Raw genomic sequence first — 27,038 nt, forward strand, 5'->3', positions numbered from 1 at the left:
TCTCAGCAGCAATGGTTTTTATGTTATTCTTAGAGGCTTTAAGTTACGTTTTAAGTTGGTTGCCATTAATTGCATTAAATTTTGAATCTCAATATATACTTAAGGATTTAAAAATTAATTGATTCTATAGGTTCTGTAATGCATAATAAAAATATCTCATATTAGTAAAAAAAAGGATCCATTCAACTTCAAAAGTACTTTCAAAAAAGATCAAGATATATAAATATAGATATGCACACTACTTTAAATTATATGCCATGAGCCAAAAAACTTAATGGACTTTCTAGTTCTATTTTTCTGCTCATCTCAGTGATTCATTAACTAATAAACAAATAATGGGCTAACTTTTACTATTAACTCTTGGATAGTAGTAGCTTAGCAGCAGTATGGCCTAGTGAATGAAAACCTGGGTTTAAGTCCTACCTCTGAAATGTACCAGACATGTGACCTTGGGCGTAACTTCCCAGTGCTCTGGATAACCCCTAAAATTAAAGGTTGCAGAGATGGTGTCAAACAGCACAGAGAGAGGAAGTTTCTTTATCTTAGAGTTCCTTATAACAAGGAAATCAGAGGTCCAGTCTCTGTCCCTAGTACCAAACCACATTAGAACCTGATCAACTGTTAATTTGTTTAATATATGAAGATGATGCTAAAGTGATGCCCTCTTTGAGCTGTTTCAGTAGCAGTAGTGATGGATTTATGCTAAACCACTGACATTCTGAGCTCAAATGTAATGAAACATATTGCATTTTAAGGCTTTGGGTAAATGGCAAAATCCGTAGCCATAAAGTAACCTGAAGGTAAATGGTCTATGAAGGGATCTAACCTATCATCTTGGTCTCATTTTCTGGGTGCTCTGTCTGGTGGGGAAAGGGCTAGACAAAGTCAGGAGGGATTTCAGTTCAAATTACAGCTCTGACACAAACTAACTAGCTATTTGACTCTGGACAAGTGACTTAACTGGTACCTCAGCTCCCCTCTCTGCAAAATAGAAATAATATTTGTACTACTTATTTTGTTTACTGCAAAGAAAATACTATAGAACCAGGAATTTTTATTATTATTAACTTTAGCTGCCATGATTATTAGAGTACTAAAAACCAGTCCCATTTGTGTTTATTCTAGGTAAAATAATTTGGATACATTTAACTTTTTCCTCTGGTGTTCATGTATTTCATTTTCTTCATATCATTAAAAAAAGGGAAAGGAAGACATAATTTAAGGAGGAAAAGTTATTTATAAGATAATGTACAAATCACTCACATCATTGATTAAATAATGTTTTGAGAGATTTTGACCCAACTAGGGATCTTTTTAAAAGAAGAGCCACTCTTAGGGCTACATGAGTCTATAAAAATGAACAGTCTCCTCATCTTTTAAATCCAACCCATTGCATCATCACAGTTATTATCCAACCAAATCTAAAACATAAGCTTATTCCTCCCAAATATTGCCAGTTAAATTTTTCTTTAGCAAAAGTCTTATACTTTTATTAGAGTGCTGGTATGAGTGCTATGAATCATAAACATATGCTTGAGTGACAGCATTCATTCCACACTAATTAAGGGTTTTTTTAAATCCATTACAATACTTTTCCTTCTTCCTTTCAGAGATTTATAGAATGATCAGAGGAAATTATTCTTGGACACCAACCTGGAATAAAAAAATTTCCCAAACTGTACACATTTTTTAAACTGCATATTCCTAGATAGAACAGTTTATAGCCTTAGATCACCCCTATACAGGAATACTGACAGTTGTGTTGCTTTGAAAATGTATTTCTTGTCACCTGAGTTTTCAGAACAGGGAATATTAACCTATCCAAAGGCTCATCATGCCAATCCTCTGCTCCCTCTCTGATGCTTTCCTTCTACCCATCACTAAGGTACTCTTACTCCTTCATAGAACAGATTTGTGCACTATGTCCTAATTCACTGCCCCATGTACTTAGCTTTCCTGTTGCCAGTACTTACCACCAGCACCCTAAATCCCAGCCCTGAAGGATAAGACATTTTAAAATGCTTCAAACAACTGAGGAAATAGGACAAATTTCTGCAAGCATTTTAACTCAAAAGTTTTTTTTTAACTCCATCCCATTCCTCAAAGGTCTTTGAGCAACTTGGAAAATGCCTATGATAAAATCCATATACTTCTTCCCATCAGAGAGAAGCGCAACAATTCTCAGACTAGAATCTATGCATTTAGTATGGTATGTACACCTGAGTTTACTACTCTAAATGATTCCCATCCCCTACCATTGACAGGGCCACAAAGACCACACCTTACCATAAGCTTATATAACACATTTCAACTAAGGCTATCAACGTGTGGGGCTGGAAACAGAGGCCCTGAATTCAAATCAATCAATTTATCTACTTGATTTAACCTTCTGATAAGTTTTATGGGTGGGACAAAGGGAGAAGGAAGCTAAATCTATTGAGCAAAATGATGTTTGGATATTATCCACAAAATTCATTTATCTACACTTTACCTATCCCCATCCTAAGATGGAATCAAGAGGTAGCTCTATCTGTTAAATACTGAAATTTCTTAGTCTTTAACATGGATGTCTGTGGGAAGATCAGAGATGGCAAACATTGAAATCTATAGTTTACAGATATAATATAGAGGAGTGAAAGAGGCTAAAGTCAAGGAGTCAAAAGTGTCTACTATTTCATTATGTCTTCCATCTGTCAAGTATTCACATAGGTGTAAACAGTATATGGCATGAACTTATATGAATTACACATCCTAACTTCAACATTTTTCTCCAATAATTTTAAAATAAAACATAACAGCTTGGATTTTCAATATTTAATCTGGCAAACATAGGGGAAACCATAGGCTACAAAATCATATTTGGCATCTTTTAAAAGAAGGATTAAAAATATCAAAGTTTTAACATTTGCTTTAAGGCACTTCAATATTTTCAACATAGTATTTCATTTTCTTAGAAGACACAACTCAAAGCAAAATTGTGTATTTCACATGTGAAATATTCAACAAGAAATCCATTCTTTTGTTTCTTGGATGGTGAGTTATTATTTTTCTTGACATTTAGCAAAATGAATATCTGTATCTAACCTGTTCACAGAATATGACATCACTTTTGCTCATGATCCTTTACTAAACCAAAAAGAAATTCATTTAACTAATAAAAGCTGTATTAAAAAAAAACCTTTGTGGTGTAACATTTAAAGTTTCAGCTTATTCTCATTTTCTTCCATTCTGTCTCCAACATTAACATTCAGAAGTAAATAGGACTTCCAAATACTGTGTGAAATTTTAAAACCAACTTTTTTAAGAATTACATTTTAAAACCAAAAATATAAGTAAAATGATCATTTTAGCACATGAATATCATCACATGGGATATTATCTCCATGAATCGGCTGAAAATAGTGAAAATCCTAATGGAGCAAACCAAAAAATGTAAAAAGTGAAATTTCAGAACCCAGAATTTGGAAATTGTACTTTTTTTAAGAAAGAAAAAATTATTATGTGTGCTATTAAAAAGATCAAAAATAAACTAGAAGCAGAAAAATAAATCAGTATCCTAAAAGCCAGAAAACCTTTCTCCCCCACCTCAAATACCAAGGAGGGCTGCCAATTTGTCCCCATCACTGTCGAGAAACAAAAGAAAACCCCTACTACAGCTAGACCATGTCAAACAGAAGACACAACTACTCCAGAGGGACGCCTTGAATCCACTGGGGTGTAAAGTCGGGTTGGGGCCTTTTTGTCAGTCATTACCATAAAAGAATAAGAGGAAACAGTGACATTACTAAACAATGGAAAGGTCAAATGGCTTGCAGCCATTTCATGACCCAGACAAGTCAAGGTCAAGGGATTCAGGTAGCAACTTTGCCTGGGCATAAGTTACAGCACAAATGAATTGTTTTAACACATCAGCTTTGGTCAATTAAACCTAACAAGACAAGTTGCAGGGTTCTTGACACTAAGGCCAGAAGCTGAGACAGACCTCATAAAACAAGGCTTTTAACATGGCATAGCAAATTTAAGGTAATCCATCCAGAAACTGCAGATGTCAGAATAATAAAATACAAGTTGACCTAAGTAGGAACATTTTTCACAGTTTTGACTCCTAGATACTGGGGTACATCCTGCACGTTGATACACTTGTATCATTACAATGGGCAAAGATAGTAATCCCCCGTATACATAAATTATGCAATGCACTCTATTATCAATAATTCTTTCTTCCAATCTTCGTGTGCATGATATTTTCATACTGGGCTCTAGGCTTCCTTGCTAACAGGGTGCTTAATTGTGCAAAAACATCCATACACATATTTTTTTTCAAAGATTATAAACTCAAGTGTTTTCAAAAACCTTTAATTTCATTCATCAGAATATTGGTCTGTCACATTGCATTTGTTGTTGTTTGCTAAATAACTACCTTTTAATGCCTGATTTTTTAATGTGCATAAATTTGAAAAATCACTTAGGTAAGTACTAAAATCTCTCAGTGTTGGGACTGAAGCTAACTTGCCTTTTTAAACTGCGTATATTTAGCATTAAAGAATTTTTTCCTAATCTGCAATTCTTATTTTATTTTTCACTTGTTTAAACAAATCCCACTTTCTACTGATTGGTGCTTCATCAGAAACTTGCTACATGCTCTGAACTGCCTTAAATTGGGAGTCTGAAAATACACAACCTCCAGGCAACTCTCAGTTAACAAAATGACTTCATCCATCACCCCATATTTTCAATTATATTGTACTTATTCAGAGTTCTTTAATTTGTCTGTGATTCATCAATGCTGTCCTGTTTAAACTATCATCATAAGTGGAGGGGCTATGTAGCTCTAAGTGTGTTTATCATACATGATATGTACACATACAAATATTCCTGCTTCTTTATGTCACCCGACAGTTCTATTGCTTCATTCAAATTTTGTGGATACTTTTGCCTTCAACTTGGTTCCAAGGTTTTCCCCACCTCATCAATTAATTAGTGGTTGTTTCTTCCAATTTTTCTGAATAAAACAATAACACTCCCTAACCCTCCCCAAAATTAAAAAAACCTCAATCCCTAAAATTGCATAAATTTAGCATCCTGTTACTTTCAGGCTAATGTTGGCTAATCACAGAAACACATTCCTCACTGCATTCATTTAGTTTTCAATATATTCCTCTATACTTTAATGATTCCTGCTTTATGCCAAACTGTGACAAGTGAATTCAGCTAAATTAACCACAGCACACAGTTAAGTTCAGAAAGATAAGATTTTTTTAAAAAAAATACTACCTTGCCACAGAAAAGAGAATCTAATTCTTTGGAAGTTTCTTGTGTTGCTCTGCTGGCACTGTGACATGCTGCTGCAATAACTCAAGTTTCTGATAGCATAACCACCAACCAGTCCTTGAGATTTCTAAAATTACTCATTTGCCACAGGGGCAGGAGTGGAGATGGGGGAAGAATTGTAAAACTCTGCTTTGACAATCAAGCTGTCCATTCATTCATTCTGACATTGCATGTATACTGCAAATCATTTGAAGTGTCTGAAAATTCTACTTTCATTAACTTCAAACTGCAAAGTGTATGGTTTTAATTCTGCAATATCTTCACTATGATTTCACAAACCAAAGAATAACTTTTTACCTAAAAGATTACTTGAGAAGGAACCCATTTTCTTTTGCATACTATAATTTTCACAATCCTTGTGTAAAGTTAAGAATTTTGTTGCAATAAAAACTTTGTACCCTGCTTTGGCTCTTTGCAAATCTTGAGAGTGTACTAAAATAATAGCCCTTCTTTGACTACTTTGGAAGCTACTGTGATGTCAGAAACTAAAAGTTTATCTTAATTTTGAATTATTCCAAAGAATTCAGACAAAGACTCCAATTGGGCCACATTCTGACCACATTCAATTCTAATTAGTCAATAAAATTCTGGTTTTCCTGCTCTATCTAGCATAAGAACCCAAGATTCCAAAGAAAATGATTTTGTTAAATTATAGCTGTGCTTGAAAACAAATTTTTAATAGTCTATCAAGGTAACCATGAGGTAAGTTATTAAGGGTTAAACAGTGATTTGCCATATGACATTTTTTCTCCATATTCTATATCTTACTTTAGGAATAGAGAAAATCCTGCAAAACAGTAATACACACAATATGCAAAACATATTATCTGGGCTTCTTAAATAAAACTTTAAGACATAGAACATCTAAGGAAATGAACCATAAAAGTATAATTATTAATAATAAATGGTCTCTACAAGTGTGTTGGTTCCCTAAATCCTCAGACACAAACAGCAACTGAGCCTATCTGTGAGTTACTTTGCTTATAAACCAATCATCCAAATTAGCCATCCTGCCCCAAAGGATGCACATGATTTCTATTCTTTCACATGTGGAGTCATTTTACTAAACTACATTCAGGCACAGTGCAAAGTTCACTGAATAACCTAAGTGAATATTTTTATTTCTGTGCATACAAATTTAGAGGAGGAGAAATGTCTTCCTTGTGCTGCTAACACAGTAACCACCTTTGCTGCCTTCAGTCTTCAGTTCAATCTCTCAATAATCATATGTGAAGTGCCTACCATGTGCCAAGCATCTACATAGATAACTTTTAATATTTCAAAACCATAACAATAGAATGAATCAGCTGTATTCTCTCATTCTCCCTTTGAAAAGCGAGTACAAGGGTTTAGCTTGCCATATCAATGTGCCGATGCCAAACTTGCTCAACTGGCCCTGGCATTTTAACTCTTGAACTGTCTGGTAAATTCATTATGTGGATGGGATATCATGGCATGAAAAGAACTAACCTCTGGGCCCTTTGACATTGTTTTCTTCTTATCAGTAAGGAAATTGCTAAATATCTTATCTTTAATTATATGTTCCCTATGAAGGTCTCATTAAATCCATGAACAGAGGGAGGGCAATAAGAGTACAACGTTATCTTATGAAGCAGACATAAGCTAGAGCACAAACAAATGTACACTGTTGGTGTAAGAAGTTCAGCTGAGGACAGGACGATAAATGGAAAACTTAACTATGGTCACCTAAATCACACATATGAACACGTATAGCCTTCCTATCACACAAAACAGGCAAAATGTATGTTTTAATTTCAACATTTCACTGAGGAAAACTACCATACTAACACTAGGCTGGCTGATTCATTTTTCCCAAGTAGCAGAGTATTTTTTTAAAATAGTCACAAAACAAGCAATTTTTAATGAATAAAAATATAGTGGATTCCTACGAATAAGAATAAGAATAATTATTGTGAGGATACTAATGGATGCCCAAATTAGTCCACAAGTCAAGAACCAATTTGGGAAGGGAAGAAAAAGATTTTCTAATAGTTACTTATTCTCTAACAATGTGTGGCAAATGGAAACATTCATATTTCAAAACAGGATATTTATTATAATTTCCTCTAAAAACAATGATTCACAATGTAACAATATAAATTATTACGCAATTTAACATTCAAAAAGAATGCCAGCCAACATGCAACAACATAGCCACAACCTCAGGTGCCCCAAATAGCTAAAGGTAACTTTAGTTTTAGAACACGTTCAAACACTGATGAAGTTTCTGCACTTGAAAACACGTTTAATAAGAGGGCAAAGTACAATCCAACCAGCTAGTCTAAGTGAGTATAAAGTGCTTTGTTGCATTCATGCAACCTGCACACATAACAGTCACTATCTCTTGAGATCTATAAACTTCCTAGCAAGCTCAGTGAGCTAGATTACTTTTTTGCAGAACTCTTCCCTACTTAATGAAAACCCAGAGCCTACTCTGTCCCCTTTCTCCACCCTTACTACCTCCCCCTCCCCCAGACAGGACACAGTCTGGCGATTCAGTAGCTCACATAGGCCAGACTTCCTTCTGTGCAGCCCTTTGGGTAAAACTGCTAATCCTTCTTATTAATTAACGAGATAATAGTGGTTAACCGGAAAGCAATATTAATGCTAACTATCTAGGAAACTCCAACAAAAATGACAGCCTTTTTGTTGGTTTTCCTGGTAACAGAACTATATAGCTAGGATCTTAAGAGCATTCTGATGCAGAATTTAAAAATTCAGGGATGACTGGATTCTATCAGATTTAGGAAATATGTCTCTTCTTTGAACATTTGCACTGCAAAATACCTCTCCCAAATTTCTGATATTAGAGTGAAACATAAGGAGCTTTCACAAGAGTATTATAAAAATGGAAAGTGTAGAAACTAAGGGAAATATGACTAATATAAGAAATATGCTGTGCTGGGAGAGAAAACAAAAAAGCTTAGTAATAATTAATGCATTTCCCATCACTGTAGTCTATTAGTCCTCCACAATATTTCTCAAGGTAGGATGCTCTTCCTACACAGTACAGCCTCTATATTATAGTGAGGTTTATATGGAAAGATTTGCCTTTTGAAAAATTTCTGTAAGATAGCAACAAAGACAGCATAGAGAACAAGAATTCTCTAGATGAGAAACATTGGCCCTCTTTAATCTGTTAGTAAAATGAAGAGACAAGATTAGAACAGTTGTTTCAATCTACTGCAGTCTAAAAAAATCTAGAAAAGGAAGGGATTTATTTTATCTAAGGTTTGCTGCAGCAAACAAGTACAGCAGCTTTCATTCTCTGATTGTCAAAAACTTTCCAATGTGCCCACTGCAATGCGGATGCCAACCAACGAATCAAAGGCATTCAGCAACTAGACAAAGAGGGTCTGATGCCAACCTCGGTGCCACTGGCAACCATTATTGGCATCAAGCACATTGTCTGCCTTTTTTTTCCCTCTCCTGGCACTTGACAAACAAAATGGCGGTTCTTTTAGCAACGGAACACAGTAAAAGCGCAGCACTCACAATCAAATACCATAAATGATTTTATGGACTTGTATGCAGTTCTTCCCAAATGATACATGCTCTCAATAGGCAGGGAGAAGAGAATGCAATTTTTCAATAGCTGTATTGAACGTGACCTTTTGCTAATCTAATTTTTTTTAAAAAAGCAAAAGTGAGGAAATTATGTTTTTTTTTAAAAAGGCTGAATAAGAAAGAGCTTGGACTTTCAAAAAACAACACTGCCCAGTGGTCATTTGGTGCTGAAATCTTTAATAACTTAGACTCCATGAGTAATTTTTAAAATTTCATAATTTCTTCCCCAAATCACACTAGCGATAGCCACAGCTTACAGTTCATGTCAAATCTCCTTCTAACTTTTTCTCTGTTCTAGAAAGGATGCTGCAGCTACTATGAAAAAAGGGAAGCAAGGGCTAAACAAAAAAAAAGAATGAAAGAAAGAAAGAGGGAAAAGGAAAGCCATATGAAGTTGGTCAACGATGAAACTTTATTAGAAGCTGGTCCTTATTTCTTCTTCCTGAAAAGATGCAGTATGTGATCTTGTATAAATAACCAAGAGGACTATTGACATTTTCAAATCTGGAAATTGTCAATATATTGTAACATTACTCTGCACTGCAATGCGGATGCCAACTAACAAATCACAAGCATCCTAAGCTAAACAAAGAGGGTCTGATGCCAATCCTGGTGCCACTGGCAACCATCATTGGCACTCTAGCTATTCTTCCTCATGTTTTTCTCCTCATTTAGAGAGAGGGAAAAAAGTAATTTTCTCCCTTCATTCAATTTCAAACATTACATTTTTCTTTTCTGATTTTTCTTTCAGGTTATTCTTTATATTTCTATACCTGATTTATAAAACATAGTTAAGTGGGTTTTCATGTACTTACAGGAGAAATAAAAAGTCATTATGTGAGAGATGCAGCGCTTTGATTGACTACAGGCTTATCTTTTAAAACCTGGCTTCTTTAATCAATTGCACTGCAAAATGACATAATTAACCTACTCTTGACAAAGAAAAAGATACAAATTTTGAAAAAAGGAAAAAGACAAAAGCATCATAATGTGACTTTTTCAAATAAAGAACCAACAGATGTTAACAGAAGATGCACTGGAAGGTAGGAAAAGACACAAATTAGAATCACAGGGTAAAATAATGAAAAATAGCCTGATGGTGGGTTTTTTAAAAAACAAAAGAAAATCAATATTTTCTCCAGGGATATTTTCTTAGAGGTTACCTAAAACTTAATATGCCCATTGGTTGTATAATGGAGAAAACATTTACGTATTTACCCTATTCACCTTATCTTCCCAAATCCAAGGGATAAATTCTTATTGCCAGTTCATCTAAAACAAGCGAACAGCCTGCCTGCACACACACACACACACACACACACACACACACACACACACACACTTCAAGGAATAGCCTTCAAGCAACTGAAAATGTGAGTAGCACTTAGGTGTACGCGAACCTTCTGTCTGCACTAAAAAGTCGCTTGATCTGGTTTTTAAAACTTTACTTGCTATACTGCTTCCAGGAAGATATGTTAAAATGCGCTTTTCAGTTAATCCAACTAATATGTAACCCATTGTTTGGTATAGCTCAATGAAAATCTATGTTATATAGTTTAATACTTTTAGTTGTGAACCTAAGGTGTGCAAATGGTTCCATTTTTGCTCCATGTTTTTACCAAAAGCATCTTTAGCCATATTCAAATATTCGAGTCACTGCAAAACAATAAAATGCTATAAATGATAGTCAGTGGGAGGGGGGGAGAAAGAGGAAAGGGAAAAAAGAGAGATTTGATGTTACAATTTTTTATATATTTAAACAAGATGCAATAAATTCCATAACTTCATCTTCATTACTATTGCTTATGATGAGATCAGAAATTAAATGTGATTTTTTTTGCATTGCAACTTTTAAAAATATATCAAGCAAAACTTGTGAGGAGATATAAAGAGCAGGCAACTTACTATGCCCCTAAAAGGCCCAATGAAAAATGTTGATATTTTACTTATTTTAGATGTGAAAAAAATTCATAATAATTTATCATTCAAATCTCAATTATATAAGGAGCATCACATAGCAGTATGTCATCTGGTTATCTGCAGGCCATATTTGACTACCACAATTTAACTACCACCTAGTTACCTAGTCCAACTTATGAACTGGTCCACCATCTGTGGCAGACCCGACTTTAGTCCACTTTAGGCATGCTGCTAAAAAGGAAATGCTATTTTAACATAGATTGATTGCTGATATGATGACTTCTGTGTCCTGATACATACAATAAGAGCAGAAGAAACACTCTTGCCTATTTAAAGATGGTACAGTACGAGGAAAATTAGAAACCATAAATAAAGAACACGTATTTGCAAACTCAAAAAAATACCAAGTGATACACACCTGTTTGTGAATTATTCAGGAACATGTATATCACTATATATTCCTACTAATTTTAAGGAATAGATTTATTGTATATGTTTGTCTCCATTCTTTTTCAAGATTTCTTTTAAACTAGTCTATGCAATGTGTTTTCCGTTTGTTTTGGGGTATTTTTTAAACTCTACTAGAAGTCCATCCCCATATTCTTCAAAAAGTCTCAATGAATTTACACTTTTTGAACTTTGAACATACCTTTAAAAAGGAAATGGTCCTACGTCACTATGGGAAATTATTATAGCACGCCTTATAAAAAAAAAAAGAGTGGTAATCCATTTAGCCAACACTGAGTGGTTGGTTATACAATCAAAAAGAAGGTGTTGGTAGAAACATTTAGTCTTAAAAAGCTATTGGACCTATATAGGATCTGTCTTTTGTTACGAGAGCTCTTAAGCCTTCTGTAATGGTGAGAATTTAATTTTGTTTCTCAGAGCTATAATAGGTATGTCTAAGAGAACATATTTTAGTTACTTTATTCTAGTCTGGGAAGGGTGTAAAGATTTTTTAATATGTATGGATATGATTATGCCTGCATAAATACACATATTACTAGGACTGAAAAAAATCTGCTATTACAAAAATATATGAAAGAAAAAAATCAAACGAGACGGGCAATATTATTAAACTTTGTTGTGATTCCGAGTAAATTTGCTAGTTCAAAGACACTCAACAATATTCTTCTTTCCTAGGGTTCAACTATTCACATCAGTATATATGTGTTACAGCTGCACTCTAATGAAATGTCTTGTACCTACATCTGTAGGGACACATCACCAGCAGCCTATACACATACACATACATACATACATACATACATATATATATACATATATATATATGCACACACAAGTATATATCTGATATGTATGCATATGTTTATATGTGTGTGTTTTCACAGACATACACACACACATTCCATGTTAGAGCTGGAGGAGACCTTAGAGATTTTTTAGTCCAACCCAGGAGTTCTGTGTGTATATAGGGAAAGAAAGAGAAAACGGCACTACAGAAGAATGTTTGGAAGTCATTCTTCCATTATACTGTCCTGTCAGTGTTTGACATACTAATATAAGAAACAACAGTCTGATCCTACCTTGCTCCTGCACGTAGTATGCCAAAAACAAATCAAGCTCTTTAACTGATACTGTTATATGATGTGGCTGGACGCAAAGTGCTGGATTTGTGCAATGTGGGGATTTCATGAGCCGTTCTCCATCCGTACTTTCCAAAGGGATGCCTTTGAACAGGATCACCATGACTAGATCCAGACGCCAGACTTTGTCAGCCTGTCGCAGGCAGTCGATTCTCCTAATCTTACCCTTCTGGTCGGGATTGGATAATACACAGCATGGGTGCTTCTTCCCAGTCACGGTGAGCACGAAATCCTCCCGGTACTCTTGGCGGATGTCTTTGCGCAGCTTGGCGAGAAGCCTAGATGCCCACTTCTGTTTGATTTCAGGCTTTTCACTAAGAAGCTCATCTTTGACTGCTCTTTCCTCATCCTTTGACATTCGCTTCTCATGTTTTTTAAAGTACTTGCGTTTTCGAGCCTGCAGGTTGAACCACGTATAGGCAATTGCACGGACATGTGGAAGAAGTGCCTCGATGAATGGGTGAAATTCATCCTGTGGAAGAAGGGAGGGGGACAGAAGAGAAGAAGAGTAAAGTCAGTTTGATCTTAAAAACTCATAAAAAAAAAGTACAAATTGCCTACCAGTTAAATACACAAAGCAACAGAAAGGTAGGTTTAGGTGTGAAGATCTGTATTATTTCCTTTTTATTACTTAAAATTATTGAAATGATAAGACAGGAGGTAAAGAAAAGGAAGTACTGTGACAGTTATCCCCTCCCTACTCCCACCCCACAGTTTGCGGATAAATAATTTTTTAAACAAATGAAGGTTTTATTTTGTACCCCTGCTCTCATCCCCACCCCCACCCATGCCATACAGAATATATTCTTCAAAAAAGCTTGACCAAAGTGCTTTGATCCTATTTAATATTTAAATGTTTGACTGATCAACTAATGCTAGGCAGTACCATTGTACAAAAGACACACTAAGATTTTGGAAAATCTGAGGAGAGCTGTTCAGAAGGCAGGAACGATGATGCCACAGTTCATTTCTCTTCTCTGTGGCACAGAAACACAAAGCATATACATGCTCAGTGTAATGCCACACAGTTCCCGCTTTTGGAGCATGCTCTCAGCAAGAGACTGCTGGTGGCACAGAGAGCATGCGCCATCAAACTTGATCCATTTTCTTATCAAACGTCCAACATTCCAACACTGAAACAGTCCCATTCCAGTAGTGGTAACTACAGAAACCGGTAATACAGTAAGGGAAAGTGGGTAAAAGATAAAGCATGGATTAAAGAAGCCCCAAACCAAAGGTTTCCATAGTTTAAGCACTGCATGTTCTCCCTCTTCTCACATCCTCCCCCACCTCCTCCACCAACTTTGTGAAATAAAAGTTTATAAAGTTGAAAACCAAAATTACATTAACGATCTTCCAGCAGATTCCTCTATAGAATATGAAGCCCCACAGAGGCAGTTAATTTGTTAACTGATCACATGAGTGTGGCAATTATTCTAAACCCCTTAAAAATCAATCTGAGGTGAACAATGAAAAATGGCAACTTGGCACAAACTTAACATTCTTTGTGTTTCTGTACACCGTGACAGAGTGACATTAGGAGTGCACCAGTGGTCAAATACTGCTTTTGTAGAATCTATGCAATTCCTTTGCCATATTTAAACATTTGCATGTGTGTATGCACATGTAGCTGCCTATCGCTTATAATTCACTGGATTGTCTATAGATTTCTACATTGTTCCTACCTTCATTGAAGATTGGGGGTGAGGGGGGAATAGTGGCAGGAATAGAAAACTATTCAGTTTTTCATTACTTCCTGCCTTCGGTTGATTCGTGTATACCTCTTCTGGAAAAGCTCTTCACAACCTATAACCCCCCACTATAAATACAGATGTAAAAATTCAAAATTTACAACAAATAGGATCATAGATCTCCATCTTGAGTTGGTGGCAGAGTATCTACCAGGACTGTTTTACTTTTAAGACATTCTCAACAATTCTTGGTCAAATTGATTGTACTGTCAACCCAAACCACAAACTGACTTTCTCTAAGTGACTGTATCCCCAGTTACAGTTTATGGATTAATGTTAGCTACCCTGACAAATGTGGAATGAATTATGTTTAATCAGCAGACTGATTAATTCCATTAGGTAAAAAATGCTGGAAGTACAGCCAATGACTTTATGACAAAGAAAGTGTCCTAGAAATTCCATATTAACTAATCAACCAAGCTTTAAAAAAGATTTATTAATAGTATCCATTACTAAAGCATGGTTAAATAATAGCTTAGCCTATTTAGATGCTGAAAAAGCTTGAGACTTTTTGGTATGAACTCCTCCAACACAACACACAATACATACACTATCATTAATGTAGTCATCAAATATTTCATATATTGCCTTAAAACATTACTATAACAGAAGAAAAATGGAATCAAAATTTTATAATACAGGATGCAGATGATTACATTACAGCATGAAGCATCATGAAGTACCAGAGAGGAAATCATTAAACTGATCAGGAGTTTCCAGCAGAGATTTGAACAATTCAGTTACTATGCAAGCACATAAACTAGGACATGGAAAGAGTTAACCACAATCTGTTCTTTGTGTGGGAAGGCAGCCCTGCTCTGAGCAACCACAGCCCATGATAAGACCTCCCTATCTCCATACACTTTCTGATGCCATGCTTTTAGCTTTCACTAGAACTATAGAAAGTTTTCTTATTCCCCTAAGAAAAATATGCTAAGTGAAAGCCTTCTAAAGGAAACTCAGACTTGTGTGCTCCTTTACAGCTTACTCCCTACAAATCTCACCTTCGCATATGATTTATTGATATGATTAATACATCATCTCTGATTTTTTTTAACTTGTGAAATTTTAGAGTTTGGGGGAAAAACTTCCTCTTCCACATAGCACTCTTGCCCCACTTAAAAGTAGGCAGTGTTATTTTAACAGGTATTAAGCACTGCAGAAATACTTAAATACTTATGTTCTTAAGTGGTATGTTCAGCGACATTTCACTTTCCTATACAGAGATAGTAGTCAGTTTTGACTAAAGGAACTTTGGTGTAAATATTGAAGTATGAATAATACTATTAATCTTTTCATGAATATTAAAATTAATAAGCTACTTCAAACATAGAGGATCCAAATTTTAGATTCATCTATTTCCTGAATGTTACTTAACAAACATACATAAAACACAAACTTTCAAAAATAATTCTGAAAACATTTAAAATGACACTGCCAAAAATGATTGTAAAGCATCCACTGGAAAAAAAAAATAAGCACAGAGGTGGCAAACTTTCTCAGCCTTCAAAGAGGTATTATTAAGTATCTTTTAGAGCTTCATTGTCTATCTGGATTCCTTTCAAATGAAACACTGCCTGACAAGAAGCATAAATGATTCTAAATGGAGACTTGTTATTAGTTATATACCTTTCTCCACTAACATGACTAAAATGCCATTTACTCCATTTGATTGGTTTGTAACATTGTCAGAGGCAATATATTTTTTAATGATTTTATGTGACATGAATGTGGATCACAAGTAGCTGTCTTCACACATACACAAGTGATTTATTAAAGTACAGACTTTCAAATATCCCATTAGATGGATCAGGTGTACAAAATGCATTCTCATTTTAAACCAAAATGGGAGTTACTTTGAAATAAGCAAAGAATAAAATAAACTTTTAACTCTTACAATTCAAGTCAGTAGGCCACCTTTTCTCAGTTTTGGTTTAAAAAAAACCTTTGATCTTTCCCATTCCCATTTTTTCTAACCCCCAAATGCATTATCAAATTAAAAGACTTAGTAAAGAAGCAGGCCACACATTGTAAACTCAAAATGAAACATTCTTCATTTTCCTAAATCAGTTTTCTTGCCTTTGAGAAAACAATGGTTTCTAGAAAGGATAGAGAAAATTTGAACAATTTGGGGGGGGGGGGCAATACAGTTCTGAAGGATCGGCTATGTAAAAAAAAAAGTATAAAAAAGTGTATCAGGAAAACCTGAAAGTACATGAAGAAAAAGAATAATAGGATCATATCATTGCTACAAAACAGTGCATTATGGAGGTTTTATATTATTTATGATAAGAACAAGCAAACATTAAATCATATGTGACCATACAGTATTTTTCCTTACAGGTCTGCTTTATATTCTCGGCATGTATGAAGTACCAATAAAGCAGCATACCAAACTACTGAATATCAGCTTTTAACAATGGTGCCTTTAGAATTAAGATGGGTTCTAAAAACACAGGTACCCTACTACTATTGAATAATCTGCCACTTTTTTAAAAGTTCTTACCAATCAGGTGATCTACTCTAATTTGTGTTTATAAATCTTAGAAAATGTTTTGATATAAACATTCAGCACCACTATCAACACAAAACAGTGAAATAAAACCAAAACAGTTACTTAGTCTAACTTTTGTAACATTTTAATGTTTGCCACCTCTTAACATTTAAGACTTCTATTAAGCAGGAGCTCCAAAAATAGTTTCTCATCACATAATCCTTAAATCCTAAAAATAGATTTATTAAGGCAATATGGAAGATATTATTCTAAAAACTAAAAAACAAGCCATCCAAAAGGTATACTATAGAGTACATATCTGCAAGTACTTGTACAATTGCATGAATATAAAAATATATGTTTTATATGTTCAAATATCTTTTATGCCAAGAAATTACTATACAATTTTTCCTCTGTAGAAATTGAGGTTAAGTGTAAACTAATATTCTTTTGATAAGCCTTTGCAGGGAATCTTGAAATCTAACTCCTGGTAACAATTTCTGTAAAGCAGCTGTTATGAATATGAGTAATATACAGAATGTCGCCAATTATCCAACACTTTGCAGGTGAAGATGAATGATGCAGCATTTCTTAAGCATGCATAGGATGCAAATACAAAAATGCATTTCATTTTGTATTACTTGCGATATGTCAGATAACCATCCATGTGCTTAAGTTCCAAGGAATGTTAATATTTTACCGCCAAAAGGATTTATTTGTTTAAAAAAATAGTACTAATGATGGTTTATAACAAAGGTAATTCACACACCTAAGGTGTATCTCTTTGAGCTTCATGGTGATACTTAAGAAGAGAGCCTATGTACAACTTTCAAAATACAAATAGTTCAGCAACTCTCTTTTCCACAGTTTTGTTAAAATAAAGACACGTTTACTTGCTGAAAATATCCATATCTAAGTCAATCATACTCAGATGCCAAACAAAATATAAACAATAAAAAATGTGTCAGCCAAAAAGCTACAGGACTGTATCCAATCACTGAATAAGCCTTATCATTGTTTTCATCTTCATTCACAATTTATGAATGCCTCAATCCTTTTGAATCACAATGGCTTCTAATTGTCAAACAATTGAAATCTTAATCATTTGTCCATTACACAAATGCATCATAATAATATTAGATTTTTTAATTTAACACACCCAAAGACTTGCTCACTTCTTTAGCTATTTGGTTTGTATGCCAATGTGAAAGCAAGTGGTTAACAGTTAACAGTTTATGAAATGTTCTACTAAAAGGGCCAACACTAAAACTCCTGCAAACTGTCCCACAGCTTTGGAGTTTTGGTGTACTGCTTAAAATGTGATCGATGACTATGGGATTAGTATTTACTTCTTAATGAAATAATGACAAATGCCCTGCAGGTATTTAAAAGCAACTTCAGTGGGGTCACTTTTCATATGACCTTGGTTTAAAATTCTGGAACTGAGGTAAAAAGTATAAAATATGTATTTTATTTTGTGATATTGTCAGAAAGATGTTAAACCCAAACTGAAAGATTTTGTATATGGCATATATTTACATTTTCAAACAAGAACTAGCTTACTTACATTTTTCTAAACTACTTTAGGCATACATTGTAATCCCGCAAAATTCACAAAATGGAAAAGGTTGTTGAAATAAATGTTAGCTATTATGGCCCAAAACAACCATCAGTGCCAACTGCATAGGTTCAAATTAAAGGTGTCTTTATGACTAAGGTACTTAAAATATTTTCTTTTTGTACAACGTGCAGTCAAGGCTTCCCGATTCCAAAAGTAGGCAAGAAAATAATCAACTTCCCTTCCATTATCGGTAGCAGATTAAATAAGAATCCTACACTACATTAGTCAATGTTAGCTTAAGGAACACAGAATAACCACGTCCCCTAAACTCCCTGTATTATTTAGAGCCCAAAATGAAGAGGACAGTTTAAAAGAGAATAAATTAATTCTAGTCTCTGCATTTCAAGCCCTGTTCTTTCTTGGATAATTAAAACTTTCTCCCTTCAATTCTTCCCATTCCCCTTACCACCTTCTCCATCTGACATTTTAGACCATAATTCAACAACATTTGTGCAGAAGTGGCCTTTCCTTCACTTTCAAGGAGCAAGTGCACATTTTCTTTACTTTGGGGTTAGGAATTCCTCCCTTAAAGGATCTCAATTCTTTTACAAGCCGGTTTCCCTACCGGGATTAAGCTCCAGGATGCACTTGGACCCTAGAAAAACTGGCCTCCCCTTTTCCCACCCAAACCCAAAAAAAAATGACTTTTTAAACTTTTCACCTTTTTTTTTTGTTTGTTTTTGGTTCGTTCAATTAAACTCCGCTAGTTGTTCGCAATACAAAACAAAACAAAACCGTTCGTATATCTATACCTGAGTGAGACAGATGGGCGAATACATCATGACTTCGCCTTAAAACGCACTTTCCGGAGATCCCCCAAGAAAAGCCTCCAGAAGCAATAACTTCATCTATTCATTTTACAGTCATCTGAGACTCAAGATGAGATCAATCAGGATGGGGCTCTGCCCTGGATCACCACAACTTAACAACAAACCCAGTCCTCCTTAAATAGCCAAAGATTCAAGTTCACTTCGTGAGCTAGATTTCCCGGGGTGAAATCCAATCTACACTTTTAACCCTCTGGCTGTCGCTGCGCAGTAGCAGTGTTGGTGGTTGCTGTTGCTGCTGCTGCCGCCGCCGCCGCCGCCGCCGCCGCCGCCGCCGCCACTGCCACTGCTGCTGTAGTACTTGCTCCTGCAAGCTGGGTCTCGGCCGGGATTGAGGGCTTGCTTTTTTTTTTTCTTTTCTTTCTCTCTCTCTTTTTTTTTTTTTTTGTTTTTTTGTTTGTTTTTGATGTCTTTGTTGGGGACCCGGGAAGGACAAAATGGGTTTGGTTTTTGTTTGTTGGTTGCTTGTGGTGAGCTGCGTTTAAGAAAAGGAGAAAGACGGGTGGGGAGAGGGACGTTTCGCCAGGCTGAGAAAGTTCAAGGTTATAGTCCGGAGCAATGCAAGAAGATCCTGGAATGATCAGAGGCGAAACTTTGCTAGGAGAAGGTCGTGTGTGTAAGTGTGTGTATGTGTGTGTGTGTGTAAGTGCGTTTGCGAGGGTGTGTGCGCGCGTGTGGGATAGAGCGCGCGCGCAAGGGGGCTAGAGATGAGGAGGGAAAGAGGGAGACCGAGTGTATGAGGTAGGGGGAGGGGGGCAAGTGTGTGCGTGTATCCCAAGGGCGGAAAATGCTTCGCACCACGCAATCTCGCGTCTGTCCTTCGCACGCACAGCAGCAGCCGCAGCCGCAGCCGCAGCCCCAGCCGCAGCCCCAGCCCCAACTCCAGTCCCAGCCGCCTCTACTGCTGCTGCTGCCGTCGCCGCCGCCGCCGCCTCAGCTGCCGCAGCCCCAGCCGCCTCTTCAGCCTCCCCGGACTCCAAGACTCTCTCCTCTCCGTGTCTTATGGAGCAATGCTAAGAGGCTGCTTGCTTCCCAACGCCCACTGTAATAAAAATTATCTCTTGAAAAATCCAAACGATAAATCCTTCTCTTCTCTCTTCTAACTCCGTTTTCTGCTCTGGACTCCCCCACCCCCCACACTTTTGGTGCAAAACTTGGAAGTTGAAAAATTCACCGGCTACACCCTCTGGACCCCGCTCCAGCTCTCTCCAAATCAGACTTAAGGATTGTTTTATTATTTAATTACACAATCATCGCTTTACTCCTCCTCCTCCTGCAAACGCACATTCCTTTTGCACCAGCCTCTCCACACACCCCCGCCCCCACCTCTCTCTCTCTCTCTCTCTCTCTCTCTCTCTCTCTCTCTCTCCCCCCCCCCTCCTCTCTACCCCCTCTCCCTCTATCTCCCCCTTCCCCCTCCCTCTCCTTCTTACCCCCCCTTCCTCTTCCCCCCATTCTGATACAGAACCACGACTTTTTACAAACAGCTCTCTTCCTCTTTGCCAAATCTTACACCCTCTGCTCCATCTCCACTTCTCCCACATCGCCGCGCGCGCAAGCACACACACACACACACACACACACACACACACACACACACACACAGACACACACGCCCTGTACGGGGTATTTTGGTTTCACTGCGCTGATTTGTGCGGCAGGGAGGAGATGAGAGAGAGGTAATAAGCCTTGTCTGCCCCAGAGAGGAAGAAATGGAAAATTAACACACACATGGTGCAAGGTAGCTGACTCTGGCACCTTTGGGTTTAGGGATCAGTCTCGTGGTTGGGCTGATAGACTGAATGGGGAAGACTTGGCAGCAAAGACTAGGAGAACAGAAAGGAGAGTGGATGTGCCTGGAGGGATCATACATGTAGTTAAAAGGGACCTCAGAGGCCCTAGCAGACAATCTCCTATTCTTAACGATTCGGAAACTGAGGCACAGAGAAGATAGCGCCTGAGGCGGGATTTGAACCCTCGGCTTTTAGATGCCGACGCCAAATCACTAGTTCTATCACACAGTCTGTGGGTGGGTGGTGTTGCGGGTGGACGAATTAGGGAACTTTGATTCAAAATGACTGAGGGAGCGAGTACAGAAAACGGGGCACATCTTGGTATCTATAGTTAAGTCCCCTCGCCTTTTCTCTTCCTCTGTGTTTCACCATAAACTGTGCACATTTAAGAGTCCAGGAGAGGGAGGAAGTAAAGAAGACGAGGAAAAGAAGGATTTTCGCTGAGGTGAGGGTGCACGGGGTCTCCCTCGGCCGGGACTAATGCCTCAGGGTAACGGAGGAGAAGCTGCCTGAAGCGGTTCTCCGAGATTTGCCGCCCTCCCCCGGGGTGCCCCTTGCACGTGGCCTTGCTCGCTCAAAGCCGTAGGACGGGGCCCCGGAGCCACCGCCTCCTCCTCCTCCTCCTCCTCCTCCTCCTCCTCCTCCTCCTTCACATTCCCCTCCCCCTCTCCTCTCCTCCTCCACACGACTACATAGGCTCACACCGAGTCTCCACCCCCGGGGGCCGGGGGCGCCTACGGAAGAGAGCCCTCCCTCCCCATTCTCCTCCCTACTGGGGAGCAAAGAAGGGTGGGGGAAACGGCGCGGCTTCGGAGCCTTTACCCCTCGCGCCCCAGGGTGGAGTGAGTGTGTGTGAGAGAAAGAGAGACTGTATGTATGTGTGTGCGCGCGCGCGCGCGCGTGTCTCCCGAGCTCCGGAGGCAACGTCGACCCCAGTAGCAGCTTTTTCCTTTCACGGGGTCTGTTTTCAATCTTCCAGAATAGCTTTCCCCACCCCAACCCCCTAAGTCTGGAAGACTCGATTCTCACTAGAGATAGAGTGAATGAACTTTATTTAGGATATTTTCACGGGAGGTACTTATGCCATGAACGCCCTGCTTTCTCTCAGCTGCACCCCTCCCCAACCCAAAAGCAATTTTCAAAACGCGGAAGGATGGAGAAGCAGAAGAGGGAGAGCATTTCAGACAATGGAGGAGAGCAAGTGCCTCCTCCACCCACGTTTTTTAACCTAACTAGAGGCTGGAGGGAACTGGGGGCCTCTGGAGTTGGACCAGCTCCGGGCGATCGTTGCCCAACTGGCCCCTGCAGTACAGAGCCGAGAGCAGCCCTGCCCACAGTCTATGCGTTTGCTGCTATTGCCGCTGCCGCAGCCTCATTTTCACTTTACTCTTTTTTAGGTACTTGGAATCTTTTTTTTTCCTTTTCTGTACCCCCCCCCCGCCTTTCTATTTCTTGCCCCCATTATTCTTCCCCTTCCCCCGCCTTACCCCCCCCCCCCCCAAGCTGTCCTGAAGGAACCAGTGACTTTTTCCTTTTCCAAGTGGGAGTTATTCACATCAAGCATTTCACAACGACACATCAAGAAAAGTAGGCAGGTTCAAGTCAACCATGAAATGGTCACTTTTTAACCCCGTCCTGTCCTCATTAGGGAAATGCTCAAACACAGCCCGTTTTCAAAGAGGGCTCTTAATGAGGAGAGCTTGCCAAGTCTACCAGCTGCAGTCCCCATAAACTTAGGAGGCAAAAGAAGAAAGGCTCTGGGGGTGGGAAGGGGGGCGGGGAGAAGGGGTGGGGGTCTCCTGTTATACAGGTAAATTCGAGCAAACTACAAGAACTCCAGCTAGTTAACCCTTCAGTAAACCTTGAGAATACACTGCTGAGTGCCCACAGTGCGTGCTAAATCGTATATGAAGCGTTCAAACAACTTTAATTTCCTTTTAGCCATTTTTTAAAGTAATAAAGACGCTGATGGCATATATTGATGACAGTAATGAGAAGCAATGACGGTTAGCTCGAATCAATTTTACTCCGTGATTTTTTAAAAATCCGAAAGCCCATCTACCCCACTCTTTATCCCGAATCCCTTTATATTAGGCATTTCTCTTCCGCAATCCCATATACTCCAAAAAGCTGATGATGCTGGCCCTAACTACTGGATTTCCCTTTGAATAAATATTCAATTTAAGTGGAGTTAATTTACCGTAAAAGACGTTCCCCTTAGCATAAATTCACTAGTGTCCTTGAACACATCTTTTTTGAATGTTTGGATCTGTACCCAAATCTTAAAAAAAAAAAACTGAGCCCCCATCTATTTCTCACTTTCTCATACACACACCACCAACCTAGTGAAAACACTGGCGCCCAGACCAAGCTCCCTCACAACCACAGATCTGTGAAGGAGCCCTTATCCTTTGGCAAAAAGAAAGGGAGTGGGGGTGGGGGAACCTAGTCTTAAAAATTGGGGAGGTTTCTCTACAGGCATATCCATTCTCTCCCAGCAGTGCTTCCCTCTCCCCACCCCCAATCACCAAAGAAAATACTTCCCCTTACCCTCACCCTCAAACCAAGATCACATCCAAAATGTTGCCAAAGCCAAAGAGAGATTACAACCATTAATTAGAATGAATACCCCTGACTTAGCAGCAACAACAGGAGTTCCAGTTAACTCCAGTAGCAGAAGCAGCACAGAGGACTTCGTGCCAGGCTCCAGGTAAGAACCACTAACCATTGGGATTGTTCCCCACCCAAAGAGAAGGATCATTTAGGGGCAAAAATGTCCCTCACTCTCTTCATCGGCCACTCTAAAAATTGGAAGTGTTTGTAGTTGTATAGGTCTTGGTGATCATGGTAACTTAATGTTTCTGCTCACTACTTCCCTTACCAAATTGGGCTCCCCATCCAGGGGAAAGGGGACATAGAGAGAGAAGAAGTAAAAAAGTGTAGTAGGAGAAAGATAATAAAGAGAAGGGCGGGGAAGGGGGACTGTTAGGTGTCTGTACTTTATGCTGTTTCTATTTGACTATACTCTTTGCCCTCAGAAGCCCCAGACAGGTAGGTAGGTGACATACCAGTAAAACTAACATTTCTTTCTTAATCTACTTATGCCAAAGTAACTCTAGACCTATCTAGGAATAGCTGACCAGAAAACCTTCGGAAAGAGGGGCTGATGAATTGGTGAGACAGGTTGTTTCTTCCCAGCAGCAGAAGTCAATTGCCACCTTGGGAAGTGGCGGGAATAGCCTCTCCTTTCCCTGCTCCACTCCCACCTTTTCCAAGGTTCATATATTATTCTTAGACAGGCTTCCAAAGGGTCTCTGAAGACTTCTCCAAAGATGTCTGGAAACATTTTAGACTTTGACCTTAATTCTCCTCCCTTACTTTCTGGTTTTCTCCCATTCCTGCATTGAATGGGTTAAACAGAGAGGCAGGGCTGGCACACTTTAACCTACCCAAGAAACTAATGGGATAGCTCCAGTGTAGCAATTCCGATACGGTATGTAAGAGCAGTCCACTCAGCATCTGAGATCAGGCTTCACAGGAATTTGTATTTCAGGATTCCTATATTTCTTTAAAAAAAAATCCCTTCCCTCTCTTCCCTATTCCTGTCACCTTAAAAAGGAGGAGGGAGTGGAACATTTTCTGAAACTAGCAGAAGATTTATTCATTTCAGAGGGGATTGGTGGTGCCCCAGGTGACAGACTTTTTTTTTTCTACACCCAAATGCTGCTAAAAAGCAAGCTGTAATAGCTTTGGGGCCTTTCAGCGACCTCCAGGAGACTAGACCCCTTAAGCCTACAGGCAGACATCTCAAAACAACTACAAATATTGATTGCCTTCCACCATAGTCTCCACCCCATCCCACTCACTGACCTTTCCAGAAAAGTCTGGAGAGGAAGGTTAAGGATCCCGTGCCTTTGGGAGGGAAAGAATATTTTTTCCTATCTTAATAATGTCATTTTCAATCCACATAATGACTTTCAGGTTTAGGGTGAGGAGGAGGAGGCTAAGCTTCATTTTTATCCCAACACTGAATGGCCAATGTTTCACACACACACACACACACACACACACACATACATACATACATATATATACATATATACATACACATATACATGTCTCTGTGTGCATATGTATGTGTGTGTGTGTGTGTGTATAATACATATACATATTTTAAAAATAGACTAAGACAGGTGACCTTTTGAACCCAGGGAGCAACCTGAAAAGTTGCTCATCTCTTCCATTACTTGGAATAGGCAAGAAAAGAACCTCTTGGCCCAGAGATGTTTGACCAGCATCTGCTCATGCTTATGTACTCTGAAAGTACCACACAAGTTTATACATCTCTGGAGACACACACAAATAAAATTCACAAAAATTCATATATAAACAATCCAAAGTACTGGAATTGTCTCAACTTGTCAAGAATTACAAAATTGTGCCTGGCTCTCTTAGTACTTAAAACATTGCTGTCAAATTAAGACTAATTCTTGACCCCATTCCCCCCCCTCCCCAATCTATACTAGTCATTTTTCTCACTACCAGTACCCCTATCACCAGCACTGTACACCAATCAAGATAAATAAATATCCATGGGCTCCCCTACCCCCACTGGGGGACTGGGACTACCCCTGAGGTCAAATCTAAATGACAAAAATGTTCCTGTTATTAATGTTACTGCTCAATATGTATATACATACATATATACATATACACATATATGTATAATATGTCTCACCATGTCTGTCTACATCTTATGCACATTTATTTACAAACTGAAACTCCAAACATAGACACTGAACTGATTTTCAATATAGTCTTAATGATTAGCCCTTGTGCACTGCTGTGAAGAACTGAGCCAGTTCAGAAACCAATATTACATCTCCTTAACCTCTAAAGAAATCTTTGTACAGCTTTAAGCATGCAGCAGTCTACCTCTTGCATGGTTTAGACTTTACTTTTGCTTTGGAGTCTTAAACTAATTGTTTTTGATTACTCAGTTCATTTACAATATTTTTTTAAATGCGTACCCTGTAAAATCTTTAACTACTTTGGAAAGAGTTACAATTGTTCGTCTGGGTACCAGCTCTTTAGAGTAAGATGATATAATATTTTTACTTCCACAGTTAAGTCAGTGTGTTACCCACTAAAACATGCCATTCTGACCTATGAAAATAAGCAAGCAGATACATTTATATGACTTTTGGACATAAATGTTGGGAGGCCTCTGCTTTCAAAAGTCTTTAAGTACTAAAAAAAAATACTGTACTTGAAGGGTAACTAAGTTAAATTTGCTGGCTCCCTCCAAATTGTCCTTTTAGAGGTGTCATTGTAACTGAAAAGAAAATCAAAAGTAAATGTAAATTCAGAAATAGTCACTTTCAAAGTAAGAGGACATCTTATAAGAGATTTTTTAAAATGAAATAACTTACTAAGCAAATAAGCAGTAAATACATTTCCTATTTTCCTTGCATAACTGTACAAGTAGAATTTCTCTAAAATATTTTTATACTTAGAATGCATGGTAAATAACTGAATTAAATGACATTTTCTCATTTCTTTGTGATATCAGAATCCTAAAGAACAGTTACAGATGTTTATATCACCATTGAGTCTATAATTATACTACTGATGTGTCTGACTATTAAAATTAAATACATGCACAATTAAAATGGCTGGTGAAAAATAATAGGAAATTTTAATTTGGAAGTTAAACAATGAAATTGTCCACATTTACATGGAAAATGGCTAATCAATTTCTCATTTGCTTTAATAAAAAACTCATGGCTATAAAATTCAGTATATTCAGTAAAAAAAAAATTTCAAGTAGATAGAAATGCTATCACAAGGATAAATTAAAATTAGCACTCAAAAACTTTTACTGCTCAGCAGTTTTTCCTCTGTTACCCATCAGTAAAGTAGGAATCTGAAGGATATTGTATCAATGAGTATAAGTGCTTGACCTTTGTCCACATCTGGTTTAATAGGGACTTTTCAGTACTGAAGCTTTCCCCATCTTCCAGACCATTAAATGAAAACATCAAACCTCAAATGTAAAACCGTAAACCACAACGTTTTGTGTTTCACAACTCTTAGCAGTTTTTAC

General features: G+C 37.8%; 1 protein-coding gene across 6 annotated transcripts in view; it reads right to left on the minus strand.

The window, feature by feature from the left end:
- The window catches only part of NFIB (nuclear factor I B), a 273,344-nt gene extending 253,038 nt beyond the window's left edge, over nt 1–20,306 (minus strand). For 3 of the 6 annotated variants that reach the window (XM_036737851.1, XM_036737852.1, XM_036737853.1), the window contains exons 1-2: nt 19,065–19,551; nt 12,387–12,918 (exon numbers count right to left, since the gene is read on the minus strand). In XM_036737851.1, the coding sequence (XP_036593746.1) occupies nt 12,387–12,918; nt 19,065–19,094 (562 nt within the window). In that variant the 5' untranslated portion in view covers nt 19,095–19,551. Of the gene's footprint in view, nt 1–12,386; nt 12,919–19,064 lie in introns of all 6 variants that reach the window. The other 3 variants (XM_036737850.1, XM_036737855.1, XM_036737854.1) reach the window with 3 other exon arrangements.
- Between the last annotated feature and the right edge of the window lie 6,732 nt (nt 20,307–27,038).

This window comes from Trichosurus vulpecula, chromosome 9 (genome assembly GCF_011100635.1).
Source record: "Trichosurus vulpecula isolate mTriVul1 chromosome 9, mTriVul1.pri, whole genome shotgun sequence".
Taxonomy (NCBI): domain Eukaryota; kingdom Metazoa; phylum Chordata; class Mammalia; order Diprotodontia; family Phalangeridae; genus Trichosurus; species Trichosurus vulpecula.